The sequence below is a fragment of the Lontra canadensis genome, unplaced genomic scaffold (assembly GCF_010015895.1).
Source record: "Lontra canadensis isolate GAN:19392208 unplaced genomic scaffold, GSC_riverotter_1.0 scaffold50, whole genome shotgun sequence".
Classification (NCBI taxonomy): Eukaryota; Metazoa; Chordata; class Mammalia; order Carnivora; family Mustelidae; genus Lontra; species Lontra canadensis.
This window is the reverse complement of record NW_022631044.1, coordinates 2,687,522-2,707,500: the sequence shown is the minus strand read 5'-3', so window position 1 is coordinate 2,707,500 and position 19,979 is coordinate 2,687,522. Positions and strand designations below refer to the sequence as shown.

The window sequence follows — 19,979 nt, the reverse complement described above, 5'->3', positions numbered from 1 at the left end:
TGGGTGTCTTCCTTCAACTGTTCTCCTTTGTTTGAAGGCTTCTGCCGGCAGCCGACCAATAGCACGCTGAATCTGCCTCAAGGGAAAATGGTGTGCAAGTCCTAACCTTGCCTTTCTATGGCTTTAATGTCTCTGGAAATCCTTTTCCTATTTGTTTCCTGAGGTAGTTGGGTGCTAGCGGGGATTTATTAAAGGAAGACATAAAATACCAGCCAGGGTTCAACTGAAACATAAGTGTTTGAGGATTTTGTTCACTACCTTTGGCTACTTCTGACTAGTTATTTGTTTCAACTTTTTTTCTCTACCTCATATTTTAGTGTGAGATGTCATTTAGACTATTTAGACATAAAGACTATTGTTCTTATAAAAAACAAAGCTTACATGAGACAGTGTTTTAGAAAGAGCTCCCTCTTTTTAGACTCTCAGTTTGGGTTGCTGTGGGTTTTCTTTATAAGGCCGTGACATATATGGCCTTCCCTCAAGGTATGTTGGTTTTATTGACCAGAATGTCTGTGTCAGCAAACCCAAAGCTGGGGCAGTTCATACGAGTGGGAACAGAATGTTCTGCTTTCTCTGCACGGATCACAGTTTCTGGTCTAGTGGGGAATTAATTAATTATGCCATTCTTCTAGGTACTGGAATTACAAAGGGTATAAGGCGTGGTCCTGTCCTCACGGAGCTTAAGAGCTCACCCGGCAGGAGTGAGCAAAGTGGGCTGGCATGATTGAGGCGAGCAGAAGCAGCAACAGGACAGTCAGGGGCTGACATCTGCTTTGGCATTGGGGAGCAGTGGGGAGAGGGGGGAATGAGGACCAGAGAGGGCAAGCCCTGTCTGGGGGATGGTGGGGCTGGCACACCTGTATTCCAGCCAAATGGCACACTTGGGAGTTCAGGCCTGACCTGATGCTACCATCTTTCTGTTTATTCCATCGGGCTGAACATTCACATGGAGAGTGAAACACAGCTTCTAAAATGCTGACAACTAATTAAAACTACCAAAGAACAACGCAGATCATCATCCACTGACCCGTAAAACACATCTGTGGGCTGAACCCCCTGGGCTGCCAAGACCCGGTGGGGAAACTGAGGTAATGAGGTGGTAATTGGTTGCATGGCTATGTATCCCCACAAATGGTCAGCTTCTCCAAACCACAAGGATGGCCCAGCTGTTTCTGGGAGATCCCGCAGTCGGCCCACGGAAAGGACCTTAAGAGTGTGGTCGGGGCAAAGAGCTTGGGAATGACTTCGATGTTTCTCTTTACATGGGGAAGATGCCAACACCTTTCTTGCAAACGAAAGAGCTTAGTGATTTGAGATGTTAAAAAGCAATATTCAACTGAGTAAATTTTAAGATCAAATTGGTTTTATTCAGTGATTTATGAATCAGACTGTATCCCATCTAGTCAGTGGAAAGGAGTTCCAAGGAGCTGTACAAGATGGGAGACTTGTGTAAGCAGAAGGGGGCAGAGACAGGGAAAGAGTAAATAACTTCATCTTTCTTTGGGGGACAGAAGGAGTCTATCAATCACTAGAGCTGACCAGGGAAATTCCAGACGGATGGACTAAGCACGTTTCTGGGGCAGGCTGAAACTGCAATTGGGTCAGGTACTACGATTTGGTTTGGTGATATGGGCTTAGCACAAGTGACTCCATTTTGGATCTGTTGTTTCTTTTTTAGCAGAGATGAACTTTTTAGACCAAGACAGAATGCCCTCTGGGGCAGTAGCAGAGCACACAAGTCTGGGAGTTTGAGTCAATCAGACTGAATCCTAAACTCTGCCATTTACTAGCTCGGGGACTCGGCAAATTGCTTCTGTGAGCTGACTCAGTTTTCTCATTTATGCAACAAGAACAAGAATTCCCACTGGTGAAGGGAGTTGTGAGGACTCAATGAGTTACTATATATGGAGAGAGTGCTGGGAGCCAGGCCTGGCACCTAGCTATAGCTTTTATGGAAAGCTTATTATTAATAGCAATATTTATAATGTGAATGGGGGGAGAGACAGTCAGTCATCCTGATTTTCCAAATGCAATGGTGCGTAAGTGTGATGGACGATTAGCTCCCTGGGCCAAGAGCAGGGCTTGGGATCCCCGGTGAAGAGAACAAGAAAGCACCAGCACCTCTGCTCCCCCTCTCCCCTATCCCCGTCCCTGCCCCACTGGCTTTCAGAAGGCTTCCGCTTTTACAGGGTAGGGAGGGCTCAAGTTTTGCAGATTTGACCTGGGGGCCTCAGGCAGTCCTCCTGCAAGGAGGAAGGGAGACAGCCTGCTTCACCAGGTGAGGCTTGCGCAACACGGGAAGAGGAAAACCCTGCCCCCCCGCTTTATCTGCACAGACTCTCCAGAGCCTCAGTAGCTCTCAGGCTAATGCATCCGACACCCTTAGCATCATGGTTAAGCACTCAGCTTCAGGAGCTAGACCGTGGACGTTTGACCATAAGCTCTGCCCTGCAACCTGGGCACCAGCTCTCTCTGTGCCTAACTCGTGGGGTTGTGGGGAGGATCACCTGAGTTAGCACACAGATCATGCCTGAGACGGTGTCCAGCGTGAAGCGAACAAAATTAAATAAATGCCGGCTTTTGTTAACATTTTAGTATCACTTACTGGTACTATTAAGTTGGACTGTATGGAATTGCTACCTTTCCACCAGTCGTGACCTATAGAAATGACAACTTCATACAGATGGGTGGTTTCAGTTGGGGGTGGAGGACGGATTTTGTTTCCTCCCACCCCCCCAGGGGACGTTTGGCAATCTGGAGACATTCTGATGGTCACCTCTGTAAGGTGCTCGTTCTCCTGGCACCTGGTGGGTGGAGGCCAGGGTTGCCACTAATATCCTCCTGCCCAGCAAAGGCCCACCCAGCCCTGAATGTCAATAGCACCAAAGTTGTGTATGGGGCCACTTAAGACTATTCAATTATGGACAGATTCCTTTTCTTAAAACTTCCCTTCCCCAAACGAACATGCCTCTCACTGCCTAGAGAATAAAGGTTCACTTCCAATAAGCTCTGGCCTCCAATTTGTCTCCACACTTGTCTCCTCCTGCTGTAGACATAACAGGTAGCCCATAATAGCAGGCCCCCCAATGTTCCAGGCCTGGAATAACCTCTCTGTTCTCCCCACTAGGCATACCCTAACATCTGCTCTGGGGAGCCTTCCTCAAGTGCCTTTCTTTCCCAGGCTGGCTGACCATGGCACTCCCCAGTGGCTCTTAGGTAATGTGACTCCTGGGTCCCATTCCTGGAGATGATGATTCAGTGGGGTGGGGTGGGGCTTGGCTCTACATTAAGCAGCAGCCCCAGGGGGCTTGCGCTCGGCCTGGCATGGAAACCACCACGCGCTGGTGCACATCTTGATTTCCAAGCTGTTTTTTGTTCTGTTACGGCTTATGTATACTAACTGTTTGCATGCACTTCCAGCTTATTTTATTAGCTGTGCTGTAAAGATGCTGGAGGGCAGAGACCTCTTCCTGGAGACGCTGCCTACTCAGAGGGATCCAACCCAACACCTTGCCCTCTAGGGATTCTAATGAGTGAATTAAACTTGGATCCAGAACTTTACAGACTTTGCAATAACCCAGGAGTAACCCGAGGTGCTTGTGAAAAATGCACACCCCCAGGCTCCAACCCTCAGGGGTTCTGCCTCAGTGGTTTTGGGCTGGGGCCCTGGAACCTGGATTTTTCAACAGCTGGGTGTGAAGCAGGTGTCCCTCAGCCTGCTGCTCTGATCCTCCACGTCCAGCTTCCAGGGTCTCAGGCATGTCTCGTGAAGGTAAATGTTCTTGTAATTGATTGCTGGGGTGCCCCCAGACCAGAATCTCAGGACACCAGGGAACACTTACACGCATGCTGGCTTGTCTTCCTGCACCAAAAACCTGCAGGTTCCATGGAAGCAGAACTGACTGTGGGAATCTGGGCAGTCATTAAAGTGGGACACCACAGCTGCAGCCACAGGCGGGTCTGTGGGAGAGAGAGAAGACATTTGGCTCAGACCCATGGCTTAGCAAGACACATATGCAGTCCCTCACCGACTGAGGAGCAGGGGTGCCCTCCTGGTTAGGATTTCTGGTCCCTCCCTGCCTGTCGTCCTCAGCACACCCTCACTTTCTAATGGCCAGTTCAGGACGGAGACACCTGCATCACATGCTTCCCAGCAGGGCTGTGTTATGTATTTACCTTGGTCGGAAACAAAACCATCTCTCCAAAAGATTCAGTGTAATTCAGAGATACTGGGGCGATGTTAGCTACCGGAATATTTAAAGCCTATTCTCCAAGCGACCTCATTTTACTTTGCAAAGTGATAGTGATCGTTCTTTTAAGAGAGCCTTCACAAAACTCTGTTTTAAAGCCAAGAAACCAGAAGGTAGTTACAGAGGAGTACTAAATGACCATTAAATTGACACTGAGGAAGAACAGTTAATGACACAGAGAGATGCTCACGATACGTTATTGTCAGTGAAACTGGTACATTTCCCATTTGTTCTGTATCATATAATTCTACTGAAATAAACAAAAATTCAGATACAAAGAAGTCTGGGAAAGCTATACCTAAAAATGGTAGCAAGAGGCTCTCTGGGGGCAGGAGATGAGACGTGATCCTGCCATGAAGGGGACTTAAAGCCCAGAAGTCCATCTGGGAGCAGCACACAGTGTGCCGGGAAAGCTGGGAGCGGGCAGGAAGGGCAGCAGGGAAAGAGACGGGTCCTGCTCACAGCCCTGGCTCCCACCACTCACAAGAGCCTGGGGGTGTCACCAAACCTCTCTGGGTTTTTATTCCTTGGCTTTCACACAGGAATAAAAACAGCCACCAGGAGCACTGTATGGAACAACACATGAACAGACCTGACCAGGCCACAGGGCATCACTCTGAACTTATTGTAATGGACTCCAACAGCCTTGTTTCGTCCAAATAACACTTGAGACTCTGTAGGCAGTTATTTCAAGATGGCGTGACAGATGTAGTTCCCATGCTTTTTCAAAAGGTTCTCTGATGCTTGTGTTTTGGGGAGTGGGTCTTTCCCACTTATTTTTTTGGAAAAAATGTTCTTAGAGCTCTTGCTCTTTGAGAAATCCTTGTCCAGCGGCAGCCTATGGGACATGCGGTCCAACAGCCTCAGCGGGAAACAGTGGGCCTGCGAGTCCCAGGCCTGGGTGGTTTAGGAATGGGCTTGTTTGCTTGCTGACCGTGGACACTGGGATGCTGGGGCAGGAGGGTCTGCTGCAGTTCACCTAACTGGCTTCTCTGTGTTCATTACCTTGTTGAGGAGCAAATACAGAGAGATGACGGGCTGGAGACTGGTGGATCTAATTTGATTTAGACCTGAAAAAGGCTTTTGATAAGCTCCACAAAAGGCCACTTAGACAACTTCCTCCAAGTGGCTAGTGAGAGTCCCTGGTCAGGGTTCAGAGTTGAGCTCCTCAAATGTCTGTGGGCCAGCAACTTTACACCCCTGGAGCTCATCAGAAAGCCAAGTTCACAGGCCCTGCCCTTGGACCTACTGAATTAGGATCATTGGGATGGCGCCCAAGAATCTGTGTGATAAGATTTCCAGATGATTTTTTTTTTTAATTTTAGAAAGAAGTCAGGTTTATTGAGATAGAATTGATGTGGCGTACCTGGGCTGTCCAGGTGATTCTGATGTGCACTGATGTGGAGACCCAGGCTTGTATTACACACAAGACACATTGTTTAGAGAAAAAAGACCTCTTAGAAAAAAGCCAAACAACAGGGGTCTTCAAAGGGACCCTTTTTGGAGCTGGTCCTCTGCCAGGTCTTCAAAACCCAAGTGACCCCAAGGCCTGCAATCTGCTGACATTCTTTGTGGTCAAGTGTCAGGTCACCAGATACACCCTGGAAGAAAACTCGGGATCTGTTCTTTGGGAACACTACTCTCCAAGATGGATCGGTAAGGCGTAGACTCAATGCCATGTTCTCAGCCTGTATTTATGGCTATTTTGCCTCGTCTCACAAGTGACTCAAAGAGTCTTTATAAAAATTGGTCTCATCAAAGGGGAACCCTCCTACACTGTTGGTGGGAATGCAAGCTGGTGCAACCACTCTGGAAAACAGCATGGAGGTTCCTCAAAATGTTGAAAATAGAACTACCCTATGACCCAGCAATCACACTACTGGGTATTTACCCTAAAGATACAAACGTAGTGATCCGAAGGGGCACGTGCACCCGAATGTTTATAGCAGCAATGTCTACAATAGCCAAACTATGGAAAGAACCTAGATGTCCATCCACAGACGAATGGATAAAGAAGATGTGGTATATATACACAATGGAATACTATGCAGCCATCAAAAGAAATGAAATCTTGCCATTCGCGATGATGTGGATGGAATTAGAGGGTATCATGCTTAGCGAAGTAAGTCAATCAGAGAAAGACAACTATCATATGATCTCCCTGATATGAGGGAGAGGAGATGCAACATGGGGGGTTAAGGGGGTAGGAGAAGAATAAATGAAACAAGATGGGATTTGGAGGGAGACAAACCACAAGTGACTCTTAATCTCACAAAACAAACTGAAGGTTGATGGGGGGAGGGGGGTTGGGAGAGGGGGAGTGGGGTTATGGACATTGGGGAGGGTATGTGCTATGGTGAGTGCTGTGAAGTGTGTAAACCTGGCGATTCACAGACCTGTACCCCTGGGGATAAAAATATATGTTTATAAAAAATAAAATAAAATAAAATTAATTAAAATTAAAAAAAACCCCACATAAATGGTTTTGCCTACATTATCCAGGAAAGGACAGTTGAATGACCTGGATATAGCATTATATGCTTTGCCAACATTTCAAAGGTGAATTTCAGCATTAGGAAAAAAAAAAATTGGTCTCATCAAAAGGGGATACAAATGGGAAAGTCAAGTGAGAGAGACAGAGGCAGAGAAGGAGAATGGAGTGGGGAGAGAGGAAGAGAGGGAGACAGAGACAGGCAGTGGGAAAGGGAAGGGGAGAGCAGGGAAAGAAGAATAAGGAGGGGGAAAGAGCAAAGAGGTTGGGTGTCCGGCTCACATATGAAGACACACAAGGGACAGTCAGACTATGTGCTGAAGCCAAGCGGCGAACGGAGACCTACGCCTCCCAGCACTGCCAACGCAAGGATGCATGCGGCTTGTTAGACGGAAGTGCGCTCGTTCCACACACGGGGCAGTCTCAGCGTGGCCCAGGTCTATGGCCACAGAGCAACTCTTCTTCTGGGGCTGCTTCTGAAGAGCACCTCACGTGCTACAGTGGACAAGATCCTCCTCAATTTCCTGGTGACGAAGCCGAGGCATCCGCCAGTGTAAACCCTCTGTGTGTCACCCAGCTCGCTAGGAAGCCAGCAAGCCCAGGCAACGAGGAAGGACCCTGCCATGGTCATGGTGACAGCAGCTCACGCACGTCTGAGACCAGGATGAGCACGGGTACCTGATGAGGAACTTGGGCTCCATATTCCCCATTACCTGATGCAGCCCGAGGCACCAAGGTGCCAAGGGAGCTCGATGCCAGTCGACTATCATAAGCACAAAAACCCCGTTTATTTTTAAAACCTTTTTCCTGACCACAAAAGTGATCCTTCGCTGTAGAAACCTTTTGTAAATATCAGTGTAAAATTAAACAAAAGCACCGTGGAGTATAAAAAATAAAAGTACCCCACAGACAGACTTCTCTACATACTGCACACGTGCACTCATGTGAACGTACTACTTCCTCTGTTACTTGCATTCCCCCCCACCTTGATATAATCACAAACATCTTAAAAGCAAGCATTTCAGTTAAGAATCGGTGCAGGGTGACACCCTGATCCCTGACCCCAGGAAGCTCCAGGTGTGCGTGTGCAGGTCAGGTCCTGTTTCCAGCGGCACACGTGGCAGCTTTGGGGGACGTGATCCGCCCTTGAGAAATGGAGGGGAAGGAGGGAACTAGACTGTGGTCCCAGGAGGGAAACACCCCGTGGCCCTGTGCTCACCCTGTGCCACCTCAGGGCAAGCCGGCCACAGACTGAGGGGAGGCCATGGGCACGCTGGCCCCTGGAGCTGCTGTGCTGGCTTGGGTGCCCAGAAACCCCGTGCCAAGTGGGAAGCAGGCCACAGGTGTGGGGCAGTGACTGTTCTGGTTCTAGGGCTTTTAAAGATGTGTGCCTCAGACACCACCAGAATCAGCATGGAAAACTCCAGCACTTCAGCATGGTCAGCCCAGACAGATAAGAAGCTTTTGCAAGGTTCTGGAAGAAGGGGAGTCTGGGAAAGGTCAGGAGTGGGAGAGGAGGGATTCCCACCTCCTGTATGTCTGCTGTGTCCCTGTGCTGTTCGAGTATCATCTCTGATGCGGGCAGGCCAGGCAGTCACGCCACGTGGAGGATTTGGCTCAGTAACTTAAATCAAAATGAGCTTTACAAGACAACCCTGGAATTCCCAGCACGGTCCCAGAGGATACGTCTCTCCTTTTCCCTTCCTCCTTCTCTCTCTCTTCCTACTCTTTGTCTACCTTCCTCTACTCTCTCGTCCTCTCCCCCTCACAATTTGTCTGTCTTTTCTTGAAAACTCAAGGAAATATCAGCGGAGAAAGGAAAGGCCTAGCTACTTAAAATGGGAAAAATCCTCTCATGTAGGAAAAGGCGGCAGTGAAGGTCAACAGGTAACTCCAAGGAGGGCCCCGCAGAAGTCCAGGCAGAGGGGACAGACAGCTGGCTACCCTCCCCAGGGCTCTGGACCCTGAATTTGTCTCCTCCAGGTCCCGACCCAAGTCTGATTAGTCTTCAGGGCTGATTGGAAAACCAAATGCTCCCATTTTTGGAACAGACCTCATACTGAGCCCATCCATAGCTGGAATTTCAAAGCCGCTCAGTTTCTGTTGCTCTGAAGTTTACAAGAGGCCTCTCCGACACTGTTAAGCAAACGGACATCTTGCAGACACCACGGTCTCCAGGGAAGCTGTGAAAGCTTTGCCCAGAGACCACAGACCCACTAACAGGGCCTGGAGCCTAGCTCCACTTGTGGGAAAAGGGTCTGGGATTGTAATCACGGGACATGAAAACCGGGGATTCAATCACAGGAGGGGTCTCTCCAGCTCAGGAGGGCCAGGGAGGCAGCCATCTGGACAGTTCCCTGAGGAGCAGCATTCACACCACCAAGGGCCATCGCCCTTTGCAGAGCGGCCCTAATTGGACTTTCTGGGCGGGTCAGGGGAGCCGGCCGCAGTAGCAGCCCCTTGCTCTCTTCTCCAGATGTCAGAAGTTGCGGACATGTTTGCCCGTTGCAAAGCTTACATCATTTACAGCCATTTCATCACTTCCTCAAATATCATGGCTAACTTTGTGACAATTTAATAACGACGCCTGGCTTTTTAGCCGGAACTTTCAGCCAAGGTTTCTGACCTGGGACTAAATAGTTTCTCTTCAGACACTACAATGGCAAAACCAACTAATGCTTCTGGAATGTCTAGGAGAAAAAGCAGTAGATGACTTTAATGAAGACGGGAGCGAGCAAGCAGCCCCTGGTGAAGCCGGGGGAGGGCACGTAGGGAGACCCACACTCTGATGCTCCCTGGGGCTGGGGGCCTCCATCCTGCTCCAGTGTCAGGCTCAGTTCTGGGATGGAGGTGGCTTGGTGCGGGCCACCGTCAGGCCCATCTGACAGGGTTGGCAGTCCAGGCACATGTGAGGCAATGCGGGAACTGACGGAATTAGCCTGCACGGGAAGGAAACGCCCGCTCAAAGACGGGCATGCAGGGGGAAGAAATGGTAAGCCAGGGCTTTGAGAAGTCAGGGGTGTGGGACACAGATGCATCTCCACATACGGAGGGGTGAGCAGAGACTCTGGCCCTGGCAGGTTTGAGGGGTGAGAGTAAGAACTCGTAGAAGATTTGTAAGTGATCCTGAGGACAAAGAGCACTGTCCGTATTGGGGGGTGGGGGCGACACTGGTGACCTCTACCACAGAGAGGAATGGCCCATGAAGATAGATTAGTGAGCATGGGTATTTCCTAAGGTTGTGTGAGTGGGCTGAACATGGGGGTGGGCAACTTTGAAACGAGCAGAGGAAATCAGCAGAGCATGCAAAAGTAATCCCTGCCACATTTCCAGGAGGAGGAGAACACACCTTACTCCCTGGGGCTCCTGGGAGGGAGGGGATCAGTTTTGCTCTTCTGGAGATGTGTGTAGAGATCAGTGTTATCACCCAACTCATTCACTAGTAAAACTAAGAACAACAAATACTTGAAAAATAACAAAGCAATTTGGAAAGAGTTTGGCTTCCACTCGAGTACCAACACTTGAGAGAGAAGGGACATTTCTTTTAGTTAGGCAATGAAGGGAAAAGGTCACTTTCACTAGTGCTGGGGTTCCTCCCTCCTCCTGAGGAGGGGTGTGTGTGTTGGGGGGGAGGGAAGGCAGGGCCATTTTTGTGACTATCATCCCACCCCCAAAATTCTCAGCTTCCTGAGAGGAACTCCTATACATAAAAGATACATATTTTCCCTATAACACAAGCCCCGAACACAGATTTACTAATTCTTCAGCAAGCTTTTCCAACACTGTCTCGTTTTGACCCCATTGGGCCTCCTTAAACTGGCTTTTAGACCCTACCCACCCCTCCAACTCCACTTAAGGACATGGGTACCGTATCATCTCAAATGTCCAGCCACTCTGTGCGGTAAGCATTAGTAGTCCCTGTTTAGTTTAGGTAACCCTGCCAATGGACATACAGTTAGCAAGTCTTAGAAAATACTAGAATTATAAATTTTTCTCCCTTCTGTCTGATTTTAAGAGAATGCAGAGCTGTAGAAAACGAGGATACTATTCGAGTCCACAAAGAACGCTGGGAAGGCACACGATCTAAGTCGACAAATCACGGGGCAGCAAGGAAGAATGCTTCACTTGTTAGGCTGCTTCCAGTAATCAGGAAGGGGCGCTTCTAGGAGAAACAAGAGGAAGCACTACTTTATTTCAGGGAGAACTGGGAAACGCCACATATGGAACTTATTTCCACAAGGGAGCAGCGGCTGAGAAGCAGGGATGCAGAAGAGATTTCTATACGTCCATGGATGGCACGGACGGTTAACTGAGGACAGCTGGAAGTGGGCTGGGGGCTGACTCACTGGAGGGTACTGAGCCCTTCACAAGATACACTCCCACCACAGCCCCAGCCTCTCGGCTGTGTGGTGCCCAGGCCCCCAAAGACCAGGGGCTTCTGGCTCAGAGCCGAGTTAAAATGGACTCTTGAATTGTTTTTGTAGCTTTAAACAAGATGGTGTGTGTGTGTGTGTGTGTGTATGTTTGTGGTGGGGGGTCGAATCCCTAAAGGAACATTAAGCTAATTCAATTCCCTCTGATCATGGCTCTCTTGGGTAAAACCCAAGGGGAGCATCAGATGTGATGGAACTTCTGAATTCACAAAAAGGTGTGAATAAAGAAGCCGGACAACGTATTTTCCACTTTCCCACAAAGATGCTGGGTTTTAAGAACACAATGTGTGTGTGGTGGGAAAATAGATACACATTCAGAGCAAAAGTCATGGTGGTATGTGATCCAGTGGGGTTTATCCTGTTTGCGCTTATTCCGAAGGCCTCACCTTTCCCTAGTCCAACAGGGAGAAGAGAATAGACAACATGAACACAGAAGTACTTCGCTAGGTTCATATCCTACCTAAAGGACCTGGGCTTAGAGCTTCTAACCCAGTGTGGATTTTCTGAGGTTAGACTATGATGATGCTAATGATGGTGATGACTTATTAATACCAGCCACTATTAATGAATTGTCTACCAACGGCAAGTACTATTGCCCAGCACTGTATCCCAGAGAGTTCCATTTAATCCTCACAAAAATCCTGGGCTGTAAGTCATTGCTACCCCAATCTCATCGATGGGGAAAATGAAGCCGAGGGGTTCGAGGCTTGTTCAGCGCTGCCAGGTTAGGGAATGGCGGAGGGAATGGCAGAACTCAGGGTTGGCTCTCTCTAAAGCTCTTGCTCTTTCTAACACACACCACATTGTCACTTCAGAGGGTGTGTGTGTGTGTATATAAGAGAGAGAGAAAGAGAGAGACTATGAGTAAGGTGAGGGTTAAGAAATCCTTAAAAGCACCTCCTGCAGTTAAGACAACTCTTCCATTTGAAGAATAAACATATCAGGAACTACCACGAAACATGCAATCCTCGGGACCATTTTAGAAGTAAAAGAGCTAAGAGTCCCAAGGCAAAATGGTTTTAATTAGCAAAGAAGCTTCAGGAATCTAAAATACAATCTCAGTGTAGTCATGTGAACTACAGGCTAAAACCAGCTTCTGCATCCTCCTCTAGCGATGTCCAGCATACATATTTCAACTTGGCCTCTGACTTGCATTCAGCTCCACCAGTAACACTACCTCCTCCCCCAAAGGGCATGAGGAAGGAAGAGGCATGTGTGAGATGCCCAAGGGGTCCCCACACTGCATTCTAGATCCATATGGGTTAAAAAAAGATGGGACTAGAAGGGGATACATCAGACCCAGAAGATTCTCTCTCCCACTGAGCTCCTCTTCCGCCTTCTGCTTTACGACCCCGTTTCTCTAGCACCCACCTTGCTCCTTCTCTCCCTACCCTGGTAGTAATTTTAAGCAAAAAACCAATTAAGAAAATTGCAGGTCCTGGTTTTGCTTTGAAGACTAAAAACCAAACCTCCCCTCTCTCTTATTATTTAATAATTTGATTTCAAAGAGATCTTTTTTTTTTTTTTTTTTTGGTATCTTCAAACCAGAAAGCCCCTTATTCTAATTACATCCTCTTGGGTGTCAACCAGCATTTGAAACTTGATTTCAAATTTCCATTTACAAAGCAAACAGGGATATCTATGTTTGGCTCTCATCAGCGGGCTTTGAAACAAAACGTGAACAGCTCTGGTGAGTTCTGCTGGATGGGGAATTCTGTTTTGGCTTTGTTGAAGGAACAGCCCCGTTGGAGCCCAGGGCTACCTGGCTTTACAGTCTGTGTGTGTGTCTCTGTTCTCCTCTTTATTAATATCAAAATTGTTAGGTAAAGTGGTTGGCAAGAAACCCTCAATCTACCCTTAGGAAAAAAATGCTTCCTCTTGTTGAGTCTTTGAACCGTAATCCCTTCAAACCTTCCACACTGAGTATATGTAAGCACTACTGGGATGATTGTTTTTCTAGAACATTCTATTCCCTCAGAACCTTTGATAGATGTCTTTTTCATTTACAGTCTACAGATGTAGTCTGGGTGGATGAAGGATACTCTTCATTTCAAGTGAGGAAACTGAGGCATCCAGAGGTAAAGGCAAAGCTCAACAGCCTTAAAAACACAGATGTGAATTTGTGGCTGGGAATTTGTCCCATGACAAAAATGTGACTATTCTTTATTTTCTCTGGGTGTTATAGCAATGACTTGTAATTTCTCTTAGATAAAAGCCCTTCAAGATTATATTCCAGGGTGAAGACACCTAGATTTTAAGAGAGGTGTGGGATTTATGGCAATCATTTTTTTCTTTTATAATTTTCCAAATTTTATGAAATAAACATTTGAGTTTGAAAATAAACATTTAAAATCAAAGCCCTATGGGGCATCTGGGTGGCATAATCAGTTAAGTGTCTGTCTTTGGCTCAGGTCATGATCCCAGAGTCCTGGAATGGAACCCTGCATTGGGCTCCTTACTCAGTGGGGAGCCTGCTTCTCTCTCTGCCTGCTGCTCCCCCTGCTTGTACTCATTCTCTGTCAAATAAGTGAAATCTTAAAAAGAAATGAAAACCCTACCCACAACACTATAAAGATAATTAAAATATAAACAACTTATATTTTTTATTGCTTTGCTCTCAGGTTTTTTTTAAGATTTTGTTTATTTGAGAGAGTGAGTGAGAGAGAGGGAGAACGCACAAACAGGGGAGGAGTAGTGGGAGGAGGGAGAAGCAGATTCACCACTGAGCAGGGAACCTGAGATGGGGCTTGATCCCAGCACTTCAGGATCATGACCTGAGCCAAAGGCAGATGCCCAACCAACTGAGCCCCCCAGATGTCCCCAGGAGTGTTGTTCTATAGGAGAATGGCCTTAAGGAACCTAGATTTGAATCTGCGTAAGATGAATCATGTTACTGTCTCATGTTTTATCATTAAAAGGGGATAATGTGGAAAATATTTAGAAAATATGGAGGATATTTAGATGCAGGATGTCTAGTAAAGGTTGAGCTCAGGCTTGGCCTCTAGGCAGAGAAACCTTAAATACCCCTACCATAAACAATAAACCCCCAAAAGAACATGGCCTACGTGATTCCACTACATTTCCAACCCATACACCTCTATCTTTGTTGTTGTTTTTCACTTGAAAGGCCAACGGCAGTGAAAACATTCTATGAAGGAGGCAGGGAATGGAAGAAAGAAAAATATATGGAGTAGAGACTCCCATGAATTTTCCCAAAACCATGTTCCTTTTCCTGCTGGGCAGAGACTGCATTTCCCAGGCTCTCTCTTGTAGGCAGGTATGACCGTGTGACCAGATGGTGGCCAAAGTTTGTGAGCAGAAGTGATGTGTGCTCCTCCCAGGTTTGGTCCATAAAAACCTCTGAGATCTCTCTTTTTCTTTCCCTAGCTCATGGTGAAATGGAGAGAGTTCTTCCTAGGGCATGGAGAAGGGAGGAACCACAAGATGGAAATAGCCTGGGCCCTTGACTAACTGCATGGAAAGAAGTCTGCAAGGCCGGGAACACCTGCACAGACTTTGACGTAAGGGGGAAAGAAACAGCACTCAGGGCTTATCTGTTATAGCAAGAGCAGTACTCTCACGCCCAGCCTGAAGCTTGCATAGGGTCTGGGGGGTTTCTGATGAGGGAGAAATCCTCTTAATAAATCATCTCCTTTCTCCCTTTCTCCCATTGCTCCCTTCTGGGAACCTCACTCAAATATCAACATGTCTTAGAATCTGAAGTCAGTCTGGCCCTGCTTGGAAGCCTCCACTTGGCATTGCTTGCTCCTCAGCTGAATGTATGTCCTGTCCATTCTCCAGCCTAGAGGGGTCAGGACCACGCTCGCAAACCTCCACAGGTGGTAATGGTCTTTTGGGAACTAGGAGTGACCCATTCTGGCTCTGGATGTTTATGAGATCAGCATTTTTAACTGAACAAAGCATGGATGTAGCAAAGGTTGCGTCATAAGTCAACGTCTGAGACCACCACAAGATAGAAGGCAGGGATGCCATAGTCAACATCAGGCAGGACCCAGCTGTTTGGACTGAAATGACACAGCTGATGTCAATTTCCTGGGATATCAAAGTGCTTTAGATGAAAATCACCACAGCAGGCTAGCACCGTAAGTACTACAACTTCAGTCTTTGTCAGACAGAAGGTGAATGTCCTCCAATTTCTCCAAATTGCCATATCATGCAAAATCTTAAATCAATACAACTGGAAAAAAATACATGACCACCTGACCCAGAATATCTTGATAAAATCTCATCATCACTGGGGGCTTTTTATCCACCCTTTAGTGTTACTGGCATTGTGTCCTATATAAAACAACTTTAAAAAGATTATTTATTTGTTAGAGAGAGAGAGAGAGAGAGAGCACGCAGCACAGGCAGACAGAGTGGTAGACAGAGGGAGAAGCAGGCTCCCTGCCGAGCAAAGAGCCCGATTGGGACTTGATCCCAGGACGCTGGGATCATGACCTGAGCCAAAGGCAGCCGCTTAACCAGCTGAGCCACCCAGGTGTCCCTGAAACAACTTTTATAACAACCCCGCCAAGAGTTTTTACAGGTTATTTAAAAAGTAATAAAAGTTCATTGTAGACATTTTAGAAAACACGAAAATCCTAAGAAAATTACTTGCTGTCTTATCACGGAGGAATAACCACTATTTTTATGTAACATTTTACAAGTGATTATTTCTAGTAATTTTCCTTGTTTTGTCCTTTGCATATGGGACTATGTTTCTTTGACTTCTTCTCTCTTATAATGATTTAGAATAGATGTATTCTCTTCTCAATCTACTGATGATGGTCCTTACATTAAAAAAATTTTAACTTATTTACTCTAATTATTAATTTAAGGGTGAAATCTGATGTTTCATTACCTAAGACATTCAGTGTACTTTTCCTACCTCCTTCCTCTTGTCCCCAGTTACCAATTATTATAACTTGATTTTATATCCCTATATATATATTTTTTAAAGATTTATTTATTTGACAGACAGAGATCACAAGCAGGCAGAGAGACAGGCAGAGAGAGAGGGGGAAGCATGTTCCCTGCTGAGCAGAGAGCCCGATGTGGGGCTCAATCCCAGGACCCTGGGATCATGACCTGAGCCGAAGGCAGAGGCTTTAACCCACTGAGCCACCCAGGCGCCCCTTTATATCCCTATATTATTTTTATATGTAACTTCTACTTTAATAGTTAATTTTGCATTTGGTATAACTATCTTGACAAGTTACTTGGATGCACATTATCACTTGTTTTTCTGTCTTCCCCATTTTGGGGCTTTTTATCTTGATATAGCTGTTTATCTAGCCAGAGAGGATCTTCAAACACTTTTTGAGGTGGCTACCGAGGGCTGTGTCCACATGATGAAATACGATGTGTCTAAGAACCTTTTTCTGTGTTCTCATACAGGCTTGCGGCTTTGCAAATGAATGGCAACTTGAGTACAAAATGTAGCCTTCATAAATCTACCATTTCATTGTTTTAGTAATGAAAATTGTTAAATTACATTGAACGTTAATAGTTTTGACATTAAGAACAAGTCTTTTTTGGCTCAAGAAAGTGCTCTTTAATTATTCCTTTGATGATTATGTCAACCCTAGTTTGCTTTTCTTCTTTTGGAATTGTTATTCTCTATCTTAGATCATCTAGTTCTATTTTACGGATTTCTTTTTTCATGTTATTTTTGTTTTTTGTTCTTCTGAGTTCTGGAAGATATTTACCAGGTCATTTTTTAAAAAAATTTCATTGATTTTACTGTAATATCCAGCCATTGCTCATTGGTCCACTGTGAATATTCAAAATTGGTGTCATATTTTTTATCCCTGCAGTTATTCCTTTTTTTATACCTACTTAACTAATAACCTGAATATATTTTAGACTTCTATACCAACCATTCTTAGCTTTTCATACACAGTATAATTTGCCTAAGTAAGGGGAACACTTTTTATTGATGTATAATTGATGCTATATTAGTTTCAGGTGTACAACATGATGATTTGACATGTATTTACTGCAAAATGATCACAATAAGTCTAGTTAACACTCACCACAATAGTTATAAATTTTTTTTTGAGATGAGAACTTCTAAGATCTACTCTCTTAGCTACTTTAAAATATGAAATACTGTATTAACTATAGCTGCCATGCTGTATACTACATCCTTGTGACTTATTTTATAACTGGAAGTTTATACCTTTTGATCCCCTTCATCCATTTTGCAATGACCATGCACAGAGGTGCATATAGATGTTTCTTACTTACAGCTCTCTGGTCTGGTTTCACAGATGCAACGCCAACTTTAGTCTTAGAGACACAAATTAGAGATTACCCGACATCTTCTTCCATCTGTTAGGAGTGCAGAAGTCACTGGAACTCAAGAAGGTTTTTCTCATATAATGCATCTTTTCATGGGGCTGGTAGTTTCTTTCACTGTCATCTCTACAGACACAAATCTACACTGTTGAGTATGATCAGGAGTTAAGGTTGGTTGCATCAAAGACTATGTGGTCCTGCTCAATGTTTTAGGTCCAAATAAAGGTGGAAAAAGGGAAGTTGAAATGTATTTGCTTCAAAGTTCTGAGGGGTCTGTTGGGTAGAAGCAGGAGACCGAGCAAGCACAGCAGGGGCTTTCATCTTTGGGCAAGAAGGATTCTTACTGTTTTCTTCCCTTGTTTGCCAGGCATCCAAGCCAGACCAGAAACGTGAGCTGACTGAGTTCATCACGCGGTGCGGCCCTGACTGGTGTCCTTTCTTGAGGCATCAGTAAGATCCAGACTGACCTCCCCCAACCCCACGGCCACAGAGCCTGCCCTTATCCCTAGGCCTTGGCCTTCCAAGGTTGGGCTGTTGTATGATTTTGCTCATGACAGTTCCCTTACCTCCTGGAAGAGTGGGTGTTGCATTGGGGCAGAACAGGGCCCATCTGTACATCCGGTGACAGAAGTTCTTCAGAGCTTCTAGTACTGATAGTTTCATGTTCCAGTAATCACTCACTTCAATATAACAGTACCTTGCCACCCTTACCAAAAAAGTTCAAAAGTTTCTTAAAAAGTTTCTCCTGGGGGCTATTTAAAAAATGAGCGCATTGTCCATTCTCCCTATGGGAATCCCCAGCAAAGTGGCGGCAAGAACTGTCGCATGCTCAAAGAGTAGACTGGTTTCTCCTGCTGGATACCCGAGCCTTACCTGGCCAGTATCCCTCAAAGCAGCATCCCCATCCTTCTCTTCAAGGTCTGCCAGATTCCCAGTGAGAAAAACTCCATGCCAATGTTCCTGCCCCTTCTGTAATCTAAAGTCTTGGCCTCATAAAAAGTTGGGAATTCCTGGTTTAAACCCCACAGGCTAAGTATAAACCAACCATGTTTGCACTTTGTTCTTAAAAGAAGAAACGCTCGATGATTCCAGAAACACCAAGGTCATTTTCTCAATAGTTTCTCCAAGCCATACTGGTTCGGGAACAAAGACCTTATACTTCAACAAAATGTTTCTTTCCCATCAAAAGTAAAAGAATACGAGTAAGCCCTAAAGATATCTCTGCCTATTGGTTTGAATTCTGTCCTTGGGAGCCATACTGAGTAAGTATCCCTCCTCTAAACAACAGGTCTTTCATTTATCAACATTTAGCCACCAAATCTGAGTCTTTGGGTGCTCAACTCCCTGTGACGGCCAGCCTCCCAGATGGCTGCTGGGATTCCCAACTCCTGGTATCCATGGCCTTGTGATGTCCCCTCCCACACTGTCTCGGGGTGTGTGACTTCAGAGGTTAGGTCACAAAAGGTACTGTAACTTCTTCCTCGCACATGCTCACTCACTTGTCTTCTCTCTCCTGGCTCGCTCTGGGGGAAGCTGGTTGCCAGGTCATCAGGACGTTCAAAGAAGGTCCCTGTGGCAAGAAAATGAGGCCTCCTGACAAAAGTTACGTGGATGAGCTATTATCTGGCTTTCAGTCAAGCTTCCAGATGACAGCGAAGCCCCAGTGTTAGGAAAGACCCTGAATCAGAACCTCCAGCTAAGCTGCTTCTGAATTCCTGATTCTTAGAACCTGTGTGTGATACAGGTTTATCGATACAGGCTGCTAAATTTTGGAGTAATTTGTTATACAGCAATAGATAAATGTACACTCTATGTTCCTATAGCTTCTCTTCAGGCGAAAAAATCTGTAAACACTTTACCTCAGAATGGATTCTGACTTTTAGTACCCATCTTAAAATAGTCCACGACAGAGTAATCATGATGATAATAACACCAATAACAAAAACATTTACCAAATGCTTTAGGGGTTGGCCTCTGTGCTAAGAGTTTTACATGGACCATTTAGATTCATTCTTACAAGAACTCTGTGACTTCATAGTCCTATTATTTTACCCATTTTACAGGTGGGGAATACAGGTATAGAGAAGTGTAGGGCTTTGTCCAAAAACATGGAGCTCCAAGACGCTGAGAGGAAATCTAAAAACAGGCAGAGTGACCCCAGAGCCCATGCTCGACAGCTCTGGGCCATGGGGAACAGAGTACAGTAGGAATACCATATCCCATGACCTTCTTTCTATAATAACATAACTTAATTCTCCATCAATTTTGCCAGCAGCCCTGGAATGCTATCAGGTTATATAAACTTGGGGTCAACAAAGGCCTCTAGCTTTTTTCCACAGAATGTGCTGTCAAACTTGGCCTCCTATCCCTCCTAATTAAATAACTCTTTTTACCCCCAATTAAATCATTCTCAACCTAATAGTGTTAAACGTGTCACTGTTCAATTTCACGTGGTTGACTGGCTTTGATCCAACATTCTAGCAAAATACTTTTTCCTCCTTT

General features: G+C 45.8%; 1 protein-coding gene and 1 long non-coding RNA gene across 3 annotated transcripts in view; one reads left to right on the top strand and one right to left on the bottom strand.

The window, feature by feature from the left end:
- Positions 1-19,979, bottom strand: part of TGFA (transforming growth factor alpha) — a 103,287-nt gene that overhangs the window by 12,544 nt on the left and 70,764 nt on the right. The window contains exon 3 of the mRNA XM_032873690.1: positions 3,843-3,960. Within this exon, the coding sequence (XP_032729581.1) occupies positions 3,843-3,960 (118 nt within the window). The remainder of the gene's footprint in view (positions 1-3,842; positions 3,961-19,979) is intronic.
- On the top strand, positions 12,796-18,056 carry LOC116877160. 2 transcript variants are annotated; one of them, XR_004384555.1, is made up of 4 exons: positions 12,796-12,864; positions 13,184-13,252; positions 14,562-14,695; positions 17,845-18,056. It is a non-coding gene; the product is annotated as an uncharacterized LOC116877160 (long non-coding RNA). The 2 variants fall into 2 exon arrangements; XR_004384556.1 differs by lacking the exons at positions 12,796-12,864; positions 13,184-13,252 and adding an exon at positions 14,384-14,451.